The 13282-nt window shown below is 50.1% G+C and overlaps 6 protein-coding genes across 6 annotated transcripts; 1 reads left to right on the top strand and 5 right to left on the bottom strand.

The window, feature by feature from the left end:
- Positions 1 to 924: 924 nt before the first annotated feature.
- On the bottom strand, positions 925 to 1677 carry N0V96_008751 (uncharacterized protein; the record flags this gene model as incomplete). Its single annotated transcript, XM_053188683.1, is given in 2 exon segments — positions 925 to 1521; positions 1540 to 1677. The coding sequence occupies 2 exon segments, from the start codon at positions 1675 to 1677 to the stop codon at positions 925 to 927; spliced, it is 735 nt and encodes a 244-aa protein (XP_053053449.1).
- Positions 1678 to 2247: 570 nt separating this feature from the next.
- Positions 2248 to 3608, bottom strand: N0V96_008750 (uncharacterized protein; the record flags this gene model as incomplete). Its single annotated transcript, XM_065758441.1, has 3 exons — positions 2248 to 3036; positions 3132 to 3434; positions 3513 to 3608. 3 exons carry the CDS (start codon positions 3606 to 3608, stop codon positions 2248 to 2250), a joined length of 1188 nt encoding a protein of 395 aa, XP_065612834.1.
- A 2770-nt stretch (positions 3609 to 6378) lies between these two features.
- Positions 6379 to 7594, top strand: N0V96_008749 (uncharacterized protein; the record flags this gene model as incomplete). Its single annotated transcript, XM_065758440.1, has 3 exons — positions 6379 to 6631; positions 6682 to 7236; positions 7296 to 7594. 3 exons carry the CDS (start codon positions 6379 to 6381, stop codon positions 7592 to 7594), a joined length of 1107 nt encoding a protein of 368 aa, XP_065612833.1.
- A 732-nt stretch (positions 7595 to 8326) lies between these two features.
- N0V96_008748 (uncharacterized protein) lies at positions 8327 to 8807 on the bottom strand (the record flags this gene model as incomplete). The annotated part of the gene is made up of 2 exons (XM_053188680.2): positions 8327 to 8644; positions 8805 to 8807. 2 exons carry the CDS (start codon positions 8805 to 8807, stop codon positions 8327 to 8329), a joined length of 321 nt encoding a protein of 106 aa, XP_053053446.2.
- A 1144-nt stretch (positions 8808 to 9951) lies between these two features.
- Positions 9952 to 10872, bottom strand: N0V96_008747 (uncharacterized protein; the record flags this gene model as incomplete). The annotated part of the gene is made up of 1 exon (XM_053188679.2): positions 9952 to 10872. One exon carries the CDS (start codon positions 10870 to 10872, stop codon positions 9952 to 9954), a length of 921 nt encoding a protein of 306 aa, XP_053053445.1.
- Positions 10873 to 11541: 669 nt separating this feature from the next.
- On the bottom strand, positions 11542 to 11982 carry N0V96_008746 (uncharacterized protein; the record flags this gene model as incomplete). Its single annotated transcript, XM_053188678.1, has 2 exons — positions 11542 to 11667; positions 11743 to 11982. The coding sequence occupies 2 exons, from the start codon at positions 11980 to 11982 to the stop codon at positions 11542 to 11544; spliced, it is 366 nt and encodes a 121-aa protein (XP_053053444.1).
- Between the last annotated feature and the right edge of the window lie 1300 nt (positions 11983 to 13282).

Below are 13282 nucleotides of genomic sequence, written 5' to 3'. Positions count from 1 at the left end.
GATGTTAAAGATCCGACTGCATTGCCGACACAAGTAAGCCTCTCTTTGAAAATGCGCATCTCAGCTCGGCCATAGCTCAGGGTGACTGGACACATCACAGCGCGTAAGTCTAGAGTGGGGAGACAATGCTACTGCGTGCCCCGTCTATCTAGCCTCACTTGACCTCCTGTTGTCGGGTTTTGCGGAGCGGATATTCTTCAATCGCCAACGGCGGTCGAAGCGACTGGGCAAGGGTCTTTGAAGGGTCTTTGGGGGGGGCGGGACGGAACTTTGGCAGAACATGTCTAAATTATGGGGCGCAAATTGCCTAAACTGTGCCACACGGATCATCCGATTTCACCGTTTTTAATGGTGACTCCATGCCAAGGTAGCTAGCCACCCAATCGGTGCTATGCCTCACGGTTACATGCTTTTATCACGACTCACCTGCTGCTAATGTCAAGTTCGTGCTTGACTAAGAGGATGAACCATGGCACTGTCTTGAATCAAAGTAGGCTCGAGGCTCTCGACTTAACATCACCAACGCCAAGATCCAAATTGCCCACATCATAAGCCAATATACAGAGAATTCCGGAAAATCTCTTCATATCTTTCGCAGGGGAGCTCTCAGCCGTGCTGCTCGTAAAGTAAATGAAAACATGCAGTAGCAGTACCGAGCGGCGCAGGGCAATGGAAGCGCGGCAAGAATGGAGGCTAATGAGTCTGATCGGACCGTTTCAACTATGAAGCCGAGCTCCCGACATTGAACAGAGCCCCGTAAGAGCTCACTTCCGCACAAACTACAAGGACGAAAGGAAACCATGAAGTCGTTCAATTTCGGTGCTACAATCGCGCACAATGTTGTAATTATCTTGGGCTAGGAAAACGGGAAAAGTGTGAGAAATAACGAACTACACATGTACACGTACAATGACCCAGTCTGTTTCAATTGTCCCCTTCTTGGCGGAGCCTTTCCAGCTCACGAATTCGAGCCGCAGATCCCGCCTTCATTCTCTCCATGACTTTCCGCGAGGCCTCCTCCTTCTCAGCCAAGGTCATCTCGACGGCTAGGGGCGGGCTCGGCTTTCTGTGTCTTTTAGCCCAACCGTCTTCAGCTCCGATATGTATCGGCCCGCCGAACATATGAACGGCCAACTTTGTCTCGGGCGGCCACGGCGCTTCGAGTTTGAGCTTTCCTAAGGCGTCCAGGATCCTCTCGCGCATTCCCATGAGCCACGGGTGCACGGCAGAGACGTACTCGTGGATCGTGAGAAAGGTACCTACCGTAGTCACCTCGAGCTGGACGTCTTTAGCCCGCGGCCGGTCGGGGTCCGTCAGGATATCGACGACGCAGTAGCGATTAAGCTCGGCCCAGAGCTGTTCCCTCTCGTCGAGCGCCTCGACTCGGACGGTGATGGTTGTGACTGGGGGTGCCATGAGAGACTCTTGCGATACGGGGTGCCAGCTCGGCTCTAGACCACTCGCAGATTCTTCGATAGCTACAGGGCGATAGTAGGGCTCCATCAAGTCGCCTGGCCCGTACTAGGGGTTTGGCGTGACCTGGAATGCGCTCTCCAGTGGGCTGTTGAGCGTCCAGAAGAGTCGATTGGTGTCTTGTGTGAACATTTTGAAGTCCGGGTAATCAATGAGGATTCCCTCCAGGAGAGCGGCTACGGAATGTTCGGCCCATTCCTCCATGGTTGACTTTTGCGTATGCTTGTGTGAGAGTGTGTGTGAATGTTTGTGTATGATCTGAAGCGAGTTGGTTTACAGATGATCAAGAAGGGAAGTAGTGTAAATGGACCGTTTTACATACATTGGGTAAAAGCCCGCTGACCTACTTGGGAGACCGTTATGCCAAGCGCCAAGCACGATACGTACTGCGCGAAACGGTAGAAACAAAATTTGGCATTAACAACTTACAAGTGATTTGGCCGCACCTCAACGCGCAAATCAGCATTTAAGTCTTGTATTACTGCCTGATGTATTGCCAGCCCTCGCAATGCGAATTAACGGCGTAGCCTTGAGACACCTGAAGCAATGCAGCTTACAGGCATTCGGCTTCTTAGGATATTGAACGCTTCCACGATAACAATGATCTTCCATAGGCTAGCCTTCAAGAGCAAAGCAATTGCGGTTCAGCTACTAATCAGGCATGTTGTGTGCTGTATCGTCCGCGGTCTTTACCTGGTACACGAAGTTGGAGGATGAAGATAACCCTTTTGCCATGATAGGCTCCATATCAAGACCTGGTGACAATTCAGTTGCCTACACAATCTGAATCAGTACAGTCCTGTAAGGGGTTTCCGGGTGGTGGGAAAGGGCTTTGCGAATACACACCTTGTCAACTGCCTCGGATCCGAGACCTCGCTGCCGCATATCCACCGCAAGCTGAACTGCTGTGGACTTCGTGACGGGGTTGTTCCACGCCTTAGCAGCCAATATGATGATGCGAAGGATAAAATCGAGGTTATCCTGTCGCCGATAGTCTTGGGCCGACGTATCCCAGTTCTCGAGGAACACGAGAGAGGCCGTGTACATGGAGAAGGTCATCATGGGATTCTTGAGCGTCTGCGTGATATCGGGCATCATTCGGATGACATTAAGAATCTCTTCGGCGGCGCAAATCAACCTCGCCTGGCTCTGTTTTGCCATATGCTCCGGCAGCCCGAACGACTCTATTCTGGCGAGAGCCGCTCTGTGCAGCAAGATGACCGACGTGTGGATTATGGCATTGACAAAGGTGGCGTTGCGGCTTTGGATGTTTTGGGGGAGCGTCAGGTCGTCCGGGAGAGCGGCAAGGAGACCTACTAGATCGTTGTCAATCTCACGGTGGCGTTTCCAGTTCCGACTTGTACGTGGGTCGGTAAGATCATCGTCTGGTAATGTTCGTGTTGAGTGCTGAAAGGCTTGGAAGAAGGATGCCGCGGCCAGGACCCGTCCTGCAAAGGCGGAGAAGTCGCGACCTTCTTGGAGAAGGATGCTCGTTAGCGGGCTCGTCTGCTCCTCAACGCCTGTTTCAAATGCCGTTTCTGACGCAGGGAGATGTGTAGTAATCTGCAAAAAAGGTATGTGAGCAGGAAATCGCCAGACCTTGGATATCATGTTTCCATAGCCCGACCAGGGTACGGCGCTATATGCTGTTTACTCACATCTTGCTGGTTAATCATAACCGGCCAGCCCGTGCTACCGCTGACCAACCGATCCGAGCAGTAAATCACCCACCACGTCCTCCGTCTCTCCTCTGCCTCGGACCAGTCCCGCGGAGGCGGAAGCAGAGACATCGCGTCGACGCCTTCTCCATCAACCCGGTGTAGACCGAGCATCTGACCGATCCTGATGGCTCGGCAAAGACTCATTGAAGCCTGCGCAAAGTAGAGTTGTTGGGCTTCAAAGTTGGCAATCAGTGTCCAGCACTGAGCATGTGCTACAGTCGCAAAGAACTGTCCATCACCCTTTATTTTGAGTTTTGTCAGCAACACGGTCAAGGTAAAATTCGCCGATTTCTTAATAAAGAGGGCCGTACAACTCACTCTCATTTCATCGGCTTCTACATATGCCTTTGCGCGATGGTAGAACGGCATGGCGAGCTGTCGGTGAGTCTTGGTCACTTCTGCACCGGAGGCCATGACAATGTATTGTAGGCACATTGGAGGCTGCATGTGAGGCGGCAAGTACAATGACATGGTATACCGGGTCGGGTGCAGCATTGGCGCAGCGTATTGCCATTTGTCAAAGTAGGTTCTTGTTCTGCAGGTAGCTTTAGAAACGTAATGACTTCAACAACCTCAACCCAATTGGCAGTAATGATAGTGCTTACAGAAATTCAATAACATCTTGAGACGGTGATGGCTCAAAAAGCCCGAGGGAGAGTACTTCTGTGAAAGATGTCTTGTCGTCTGGTGGGGTTTGATCTTGATCTGGGGTAACGCTTGTTGATGCTGTCGCATACGGCATATTCCCCGTCAAAAAGTCGACACCATCGCTGGCGATTTGTTGAGACGGAGTTTCGTCATTTTCGGGGGCAGAAGGGTTGTCTCCAGTCTTTGCCAGCCGCTCAAGTTGCTCTAATTATAAGATTGTAAGTATAAGACTGGCTGGTTTCCATGAACAATATTACAACCATCCGCTTATTATCGTGGGTAGTCAAAACATGATCAACGTACCTAATTTGGCCTCTAGCTCGTGAACTCGTTTTCTCCTGCCGACATTCGCTCTTCTCGACTGTGGATAGTCGCATTTATCCCCAAGTCTCGCACACCGTCCACATCGCGGGCGGGCGCGATCGCACCTGAGTTTCCGTGTTCGGCATTGCGTACATGAAAATGGGTTGGCGGGAGCGTTATTACCATTCTGCGATTGCATCTTTTAGCGTTCTTTGAGAGATACAGCGCCAAAGCAAAGCGGCGGTTCTCAACCGGTAAAACATCGCCATCATGTTCATCATGGCAGATTTGCAAGAGTCCAACAAAAGGTTACACTGCTTACATAATTACTCTACCACATGAGTAATGCGCAAGATTAGGTTCCTCTACGTAAGGGGGATTGCCTATTTGAAGGTGGAATGTCATTCGACGTTTGCGTACGGCCGGTCTCCGATCAAGTGCGAGCCGCTAGGAACCCCGTATCTCCCGATGCATTGGACCAATCGGGCTGGGATACGAGAGCGAGGAGTGGCCCCGTCCGGGACCGAAGTTTTGCCCCTTACCCGAACAGCGCTCCGGACGTGATAATTATTCATCTCGGCGAATGCCGTCACTATTCCGGAATCGTAGCATTGCAGTATTTAGAGACGTTGCGTTTGGACCATCAGATACGACACGCCGCCTTTGACCAACTTGTGAAACGATTCCAATCCATCATAGTGTGAGTGTCTACCCTTGGTCTGGGTGTCTTGGCGCCTATGATCTTGTTCCTGACTCCAAGTCTGCTACGTGATGCACAAGTGCAAAAGAAGCTCACATTCGCCTTCGAGCGACATCACATTTTGTGGGACATCGGCCTTTATATATCCGTCTTAGGGTAGGCAGGGTCATCGAGATGATGCCGTGGGATTAATTGATGGGTTTGCGAAGAGTATTATTTCAGGGTTCCCTTTGCGTGGGTCTATAATTTGCGAAGTATTAACAGGTAGCGTGGCAAATTCATGTACAGACTTAGACTAGAAATCGAGGATACGAATTGAGGTAGGTAGGTAACATCAAGAGATCTTCAGAGTCAGAACAAGAAATAGTTCAATAAAAGCTGTGATCTAAAAGGGACCCGCGATGTAAATAGGAAAGACTTGTTACTCAGTTCTGTTGGAGATATATTCCCCTGATCTCTCTGGAAGTTTTCAGGTCGGTTCGGAAGCTGCGAGTTTACTCTATGAAGACAATTTATTTTTCTGTTGTTCAGGAGCTTATCCTCTTTCAGGCACTTTAACAGCGCACTCATATAATTGACATCTTCGAGAAGGATAATATGAATGCCCAATTGGAGGACTTCGAGTAAGATATGACAAATTCTCGCTCCCTTTTAGCGCCACACAATGGCAACTTGTTTGAACATCCATAGCTTGAATAAAAGCAGACTGGCGGTTTTGAGATCCCTGCAACATATGGTCATTTCAAAGTAAGTTGCACGTAATTGACACAAAGTGGGGGCGGGGATCGCCGCAACATGGCATATCAAGTTGTCCAAGTGATTTTTGGTGGGAGAAAAAGAAGAAAAGGCCTCAAACTTGGATCCAGCAACTGAGGAAGACCGCACTTTGCAGCGCGTATCGTTTCTGGTAGACAGTCGGAAGATTCATGTTTCTGGTGCTGTTTGAGTCCCATGTCAAATCTTGCGTAACTACAACCCCTTGGAACCAATTGTCAGCCATACGAATCCTCAATGTTCGGACGAGACTTTTAAAGGAATGGAAAAACTTCTCTGATGCCGACTCATCCGCAAAGAACGGTTGGCGTCGCATTATTTCATCGATGCAAGTAGCTCTTCTTTCGCGATATGTCGTGGGGGTGCATCGGCTCTGGGTCCCGTTCTGTCATCTTGGGCCTTTTCCAGGAGTCCCACTTGGCGTTCAACGACAACGGTCTCTGGCAAAAAGGCTGTTTCAAACCACCAGAAAAATGTCACAAGTGACAGACACGAAACCTCTATCTAAATAAAAAGGCGGGGTAGATTTTTTGAGCCTAAGATGCATTCAGAAAGCCTCGGAAAGTCAGTAGAGTTTATAAAATCATCCGCTTGCTTTCGTTCTCGTTCTTGAGGAGAGGCCTGGCGGTCACCGCGCGCAGCAACGCAGCCATCTCGACAAATAGCCACATTTCTTGGCTCTGCGAACAGCCACGGTGGTTCTGCACTCGTCATCCTTGTAACGGACAGTCAATATCGCCAGTCTTAAGTTTTTTGAATATGACTCCGGAACGAAAATTCGCCATTCCAAAGGGCTCAACGGTCCTGGTGACGGGTGCGAACGGCTTCATCGGCTCCCACGTCTGCAATGAACTGCTGCAGCTAGGGTTCAACGTCCGCGGAACTGTTCGCGACGTTTCGAAATGCGCCTGGCTGCCAGAGGCGCTAAAGCGACAGAGACAAAAGGGCGACTTCATGTTGGTTTCATTGCCGGACATGGAGAAGGAGTGCGCTTTTGACGCTGCGATTGAAGGTGAATTTGTTGCTCTTTCCTAAACACTAAAGAGGCTAAAACCCTTACAGGCGTCTCCGCTGTGATCCATGCCGCTTCTCCGGTGTCTTTCAGCCCAAACCCCGAGAGCGTCATTCCTCGCAGTATCACTGTGGCTCTGAATGCTCTCAAGGCTGCCAACAAAGCGGCGAGTGTGAAGCGGTTCATCTTCACCAGCTCTTCCGTTGCTGCAGCCCTCCCTCAGCCTGAGAAGAAGGGAATTGAGGTGAATTCCGACTGTTGGAACACTGAGTCGGTGGAAATAGCATGGAGGGAGGCTCCGTGCCACCCCCAGCGAGCGTGGCATATATATGCCGCAAGTAAGGTGGAAGCTGAGATGGCAGTGTGGAAGTTTTATCACGAGAATATTCGGCGTCGTTATGACTTGATAGTCAGCAGCGGTATGCAACCTGCAGTTTTATCGTTACTTGGATTGTGCAATGAGGCTGATTACCCGTTAGTGCTTCCAGGAACCAACTTTGGAAGAGCTCTAGATGCGGCCAATCAAGGCCATTCTTCAACCTCATCCTTTATCGAGAGTCTATGGAACGGAACCCACGTGGACCGTCTAGCAAGCATTCCACCACGTAAGTGCAAGGGAAAATGTTCATTCCTTGCTGATTCGAGAAGCTAATAAAGATTGCAGAGTATTTTGTCGACGTGGAAGACAACGCTCGGCTTCACGTGGCTGCTGCAGTGCTCCCCAACGTTCGCAGTGAGAGAATCTTTGCTTGGGCTGAACCCTTCAACTTTGATACCGTGCTTGATATTTTACGCACGCACTTCCCGGAGAAGAATTTCGTGGATAACTTCCACCATTACCGTGAGCTTTCCGTTGTTTCGCAACCCCAATCGCGGGCGGTTGAGCTGTTGAGGCAACTCGGAAGAGACGGCTTTGTTCCTTTGAAGCAGAGCGTTCTTCTCAACGTTGAAGATCTATCATGAGACGAATATGAGAACGACGAACGAGATATGTGAATCGAGAGCAGGCAGTCTTGAGGATGCGACGATAACGGGCAGACGCCAACGACGAGGGTTCATGATTTTTGCTGAATCCAATTTCTTTGACAACGTCACCTAGCTGTGGCAACATTTTCTTCTACAATTCCTTTACATGTACATACTTGATCTACATATTCGGTGTCCTTGTCTAGCTTCAACACATGGCCGGGTCATAGTGTCACTCCTTAAGTAGATCCTCTCAGGGGTGCCGATCGCGCGACAGGGGAAAGGGGTAGCTTAACGAGCATTAACCCTGTCGGCGAGAATGGCCATGGTCTATAAATATCACAATGCACACAGCACGACACAAGGTATCATTTGGTCTATCGTGAAAAATGCAAATGCTGTTCGATGGTCTTTGGTTCTCTGAATACCCTCAGTCATTTTGCAGACCAAGTGCATTGGCAGCAATTGCCTTCGGGGCTGTCACTAAGTGCCCAATCCACGTATTTGTACTCGCCATCGCAGGCGCTGTGCACAGAATTGGGACGACTGCGGGACGTGGAACCGTCAACCCCGCCTGACTCCTGTCAGTTTGTCACACCCGCGCGTTTATCCCAGCTTTCAGCGCCGTGCTGCCACGCCGATCCCAGACGCACGTTTTGGAGATCCCTGAGCATCCGTGTCAGTTGGCATTCACTGCTAGAAACGTTTAGCCGGTCAGAACTTACCTTTCTACTGGGACCACACTTGAAGTCCGAGAGCGGTGGAGTCGGAAGACTGGCGGGTGGAGGTGCAAGTGTCGCCGGCCTCGACGGGGAAGCAGGCCGAGCCGTAGTTGCAGAACATCAGCCACTTTTTGGATGTGTTCTTGACAGTGATGGTGGTTTCGGAGAAGGTGACGGAGCCGTAGGAGGCAGCCGTGGCGGTGGAGGTGCTTCCGTCCTGGACGTAGCTGACGCTAGCAACCTGACCACAGCCGGGGCAGCCGCCGTCGCGAATGCACTCTCCGGCCAGAGCGGCGGGGATGAGAGGGAGGAGGACAGCAGCGAACTTCATTTTGGTAGCGATTGTTGAGATTTGTTAACCAAGAAAGAATGTGTGAACGAAGATGACGATACTGTGCTAGTGAACTGGAGAGTCAAGATGGGATGAACTACTAGGAACTAATGCATTGCAGGCCGGGGGACTAGGCGGCTTATATCCTACTTACCATGTTGCATTCCCATCGAGTCTAGAAGGTAGCATCTAGCTGTAGACAACCATGATCTTACGATGTCCGATATTCTGCTTTCGCACTCGTTTACCACTATGCGCCACTATTGCAGGCCAATCGCACGAGAGCCCGTGGCCGATGACGATCGGTCCACAGGAATTGAGTTGTCTAAGTGAGGGCAGTCGGCTTAAGTCTTCCGATGTACTGTATAATTACTGTAAAGCTGTATACATGCGACGTTATCCCCGCAGTGAACCGTCCAACTGTCCATATTTAAGTCAGACCACATGACTCGATTCAGAAGCGCACCCCGAGAACCCCCTGAAGTTTATTTGTAAGAATTGACAACCAACCCGTTGATCAGCATAACTCCTTCTGTAAACCGGTTTTGTTGTTTGTCGGTAAGTCCGGAGTTGGAAGGTTAAGTTATAAGGTTGTATTGGAAACTGCAGGATGCCTTCTACGGCTAGTCCGGTGCGGGCGTGATGTTGCAATGCACTTTTGGAGAACCAGAGTCCCAACTACAGGGGAACAGCCGCATCTTTTATGTACAGTGTTACTAATCATTGAAGAAGGATAAAGTTGGTTCTCTTCAGGTATTGAGATGGGCAGCAACTAGCTGGGCGTCGTAACTCGTTTTTAGTGTGCGTGGAGTTGCTACCGGCTCTTTGAGATCTGTAATTCTTTCCGTTGGCCGACTTATGGAATACCCCATAAAGGAAAAGGTGAGGTATGATTGAGGATCCTAGAGTTACACTCCCGCGCGGGTCGGATATATGTATGCAAGGTTGAGGCAAGGGCTGGCAAGCTCGCATTAGCTGCAATCGGCCCATCTCGCCGGCAGATCGTCCTGGACTCGATTGAGTTGCCTGATGTGTGCAGGTGACGTCACCGGACCTGGTGGTTCTGTGGGTATTCAACTTTAGTTGTTGATGCAATAAATGTTCTGGTATGTTGCATTCGGGCTTTGCATTCCTCTGCAAACTACTTAACAGTATGATACATCGCATGCAAATACTCATCGGCCGCTGCGTTGAGAGAAGAGTATCTTGCGTCTACATTGATTCTATCATAAGTCAAAGTGCTGTTACTACAATTGCCATACAGTAGAATTCCCTCCTGAGTCCTCAGTGCCTGATCATTTTTACTTCTTTACAAAAGCACTCTCCTTCAACCAAGCTCCCATTGTCAGAATGTCTGGATGGACTTTCTTGACCTGAGACACATTCGCCTTGTAGCCCTCTTCCCTGAACCAGTTGACCATGACACCAATCTCAGAGACCCCATGCTTCAAAGCTTTGCCAAGCAATCCGAACGTGGTCCCGACTGGTGCACCAGTCGCCTTCTCGAAAGTCTGATTCATCTGCGAGAAGGTGAGCTCATCACCCGCCAGACCGACCGCCTTCTTGTTCCAGGTAGCCGGATTATGGAATGCCTCGGCCGCGAAGAAGCCAATGTCCTTGGTCGCGATCCACTGTAGAGGCTTCTCCTTCATGGTGTCGCGGAGCATAGTGAAGAATACCTTGCCGAAAAAGCCTGGCATGAGGTTGTCCATGAAGATGACTGGGCGCAAGATAGTCCAGCCCATGTCGGTTTCGCTATTGGCTGCGCTGTCGCGGAGATGGTGTTCTATTTGATGCTTCGTGATGAAGTGCGGTACTGGTGTAGGGTTGCTCCAAGACCGTTCGTCGCCACCTCGCTCGACGCTGCTGTAGACAAAATGCCGCACCCCTGCCTTGATGGATTCGTCCACCAATGCCTTGCCTTGCTTTGTCTCGCTGTCAGATTTCTGGTCGCCCATTGCTTGAACGGAATACACGCCCCATAGAGGAACGGCTCCGGCCGCGGCCTTTGCGGAGGCAATCAACGCCGGGGTCGCATCAAGATCTCCCTCAACGATTTTGATGTTCGAGGACTTTGCTGCAAGGCGTCTAGCAGATGCTGACTGAGAATTTCTCGTTACTGCAAGAAGTAGAAAGTCCGATGGCTGTCTGGCCAGCAAAGCGCTGATAACGGCACCTCCTTGCTTGCCTGTGGCGCCAGTGATGAGAATCGCGCGTGACATCTTGTTCTGAATCGGCTTGGTAGGTTTGAATGAAAGCCCGTCGTACGATTTCGGTGTACGTTAAGACATAAACTAAAGACGTATAATGGTGAGTTATTGCCTCCCGAAGACCTGCAACACAATTTCAGGAGACAAACCAGTCAAGGAGAAAACGTCTCTTTTTATACTGATCCTCCGGAACGGTGCGGCGAGAAATAAACGTCCATCTTTCGAGCTTTGTCGGTCATTCAGCCCATGATTGATAAGTGAGAAACTAGATTACTAACTTGCATTCTTCAATAACCCGCTCCCGAATCGTCGCCGTCTCGGGCCTACCACAAGTCGGACTTCATCGGAGGCCGGCGTTGATCCTCGGCGACGCCGGTTGGCCCCATCCGGTGTCCTTGCATTCGGCCGGTCTGGCCCACCCTCGCTCGCATTTTGTTGACTTAGATTGTTCGTTCTTGCAAATTGCACTACTCACTCCGAGTCGTCGAACAACATGTTCCGAGTTCGCTTGCATGTCAGGCTTTACACCACTCCAGGCAAGGTTCCCATCAATAAGACAATGTGCTCACAAGGGACTGCAAAGTAACTATCACTTCACATTCAAAATGCACGTGAAATGGGCTTTAAAAAGCTGTTTAATGGCAAATGCTCGCTTGGTATTCAGTTTTAGCAATAGATTGTTTAGTTCTCCGTGCAAGCAGAGGGCCATCCTGACTCGTCAACAGCTCCTTGCGCCGAGCAGAAGTAGTATGTATCCTTCGCCTTATCGTAAGCGAAGTAAATGCTTCCCTTGCCAGAAACACCGCCCTGTGGAAAGACTCTGATTAGCACACGGAAGTTCCAGAGGTAAACAAGCGGAAGATATCCCATGCTGTTACTTACTCCGTAGAAGGGCACGCCAGAGAGGTTGACGCACTTGCCAGAAGCAACGTTGGCGGCAGAGTCGTCCTGCTTGGTTCCGTTGGGGCCTTTCACGGCATCCTGAGCTTCGATCTTTGAAATGGTGGCAGTTCCTTTGCCGCCAGCGCCAGTCTTGCAGGTCAAGCTGGTGGGGAAGTCCTCGAACTTTTGGGCGGAGGCGACAGCGCCAAGGGCGAGAATGAGAACAGTGCGAGCGTGCATTTTGGCGAGTTGTTAAAGATGCGAATTGACCGGTTGGGAAAGAGTTTGGGTATCAGAATGAAAGAGATGTAGCGGCGATGTTGCTTTATGTAGAGACTGTAGAGAAGCGACTGGATTGTGAGGTGAGAGAGTGCAATGAAGATAGCAAAAAGGGATCGCGGCAGAGGGTCGAGAGGTTCCATTTTATACTCAAGAAATCTGAGTTCGAGATACCTATTAATTATCATTATTGAGGTTGAGTGATCAAAGGACTCGCCGATCATTCTGCGACAATCCCTTGCGGAGCCTGCCTGCTGGCCTTGGGCCCTGGATTGGAGTCCGTCTTCCAAATTGACACCCATTGGCAAGGGAAGGCCACCCAGCCGCGCGCAAGTAATATCGGGGTCAAACTATGTTAACTGCCGCGTCTCTCTAAGGTAGGTATGTTGTGGGGGCCTAGCCTAGTCGTAAGACGAGCATTGCCCAGTTCATCGGAAGATGTGGAGGTGGCCGCTGTCAGGTGGTGTATTTTAAGATAAACTATGGTCTTAAAGTTCTTAATAGGCGTTTGGCGTTAATGGAATTCGCTTGGTCAGCTCGGTTCGGTGGCCGACGTCGCTTTTTCCGAAACGGCGCTTCAAGGTCACGACTCGAGCAAGTTAGTGTCGCCAACAATAGCCTTTTTCAAAGGACTCAGCCCCTGATATTTGACGCGACGGCTCATTATGGGTTCTTGGTTTACAGCAGACTTCTTTTTCACGACGACAACAACCTCCAACTTGAGTCATGTTGCGTTGATCTCGCAAGATTGTGCCGGTGGGATTGTAGGCCTGAGACAGATCGTCTAAGCAAAAACAATACAGCGATTAGATTCAATATTGTAAACCTGCACAGTAGCTTTCCATAGTGCGCCAAGGCTCCACTCGTATACGACATGTCAGTCTGCTATTCCCCTATTGTACCTGACTTCCCCTTCCCGAATTCGAGTCGACAGTAAAAACCTCATCTTCACGCACATCAATGTGGTCTCAATTCATCGCTCTATCGCCCATACCTTCATGCTTGGGGTTTGATGCTTGGGGGCATCAAGATTCACAAACTCCAGCTCCTTCGTTTCTCTAAGTCTTGTTTTGGGCGCAGCGAGACCTGAAGCAAGAAATAATTGATCTATATTGGGGGAAAACTCTGTTCAGAGCCTAGAACATACGGACTAGTGCCTTCTCATTCACTGTTATCACTAATCGAAGATTGTAACAAGACTGGCATTTTCGCTGATGCAGATTTAGTCAAGATATCTAACATATAGCGGCCACAAGTCTAG

The sequence above is a fragment of the Colletotrichum fioriniae genome, assembly GCF_027942845.1.
Source record: "Colletotrichum fioriniae strain IMI 355084 chromosome Unknown scaffold_11, whole genome shotgun sequence".
Taxonomy (NCBI): Eukaryota; Fungi; Ascomycota; class Sordariomycetes; order Glomerellales; family Glomerellaceae; genus Colletotrichum; species Colletotrichum fioriniae.
Note: the sequence above shows the minus strand (reverse complement) of the source record. Positions and strands in the feature narration are given on the sequence as shown.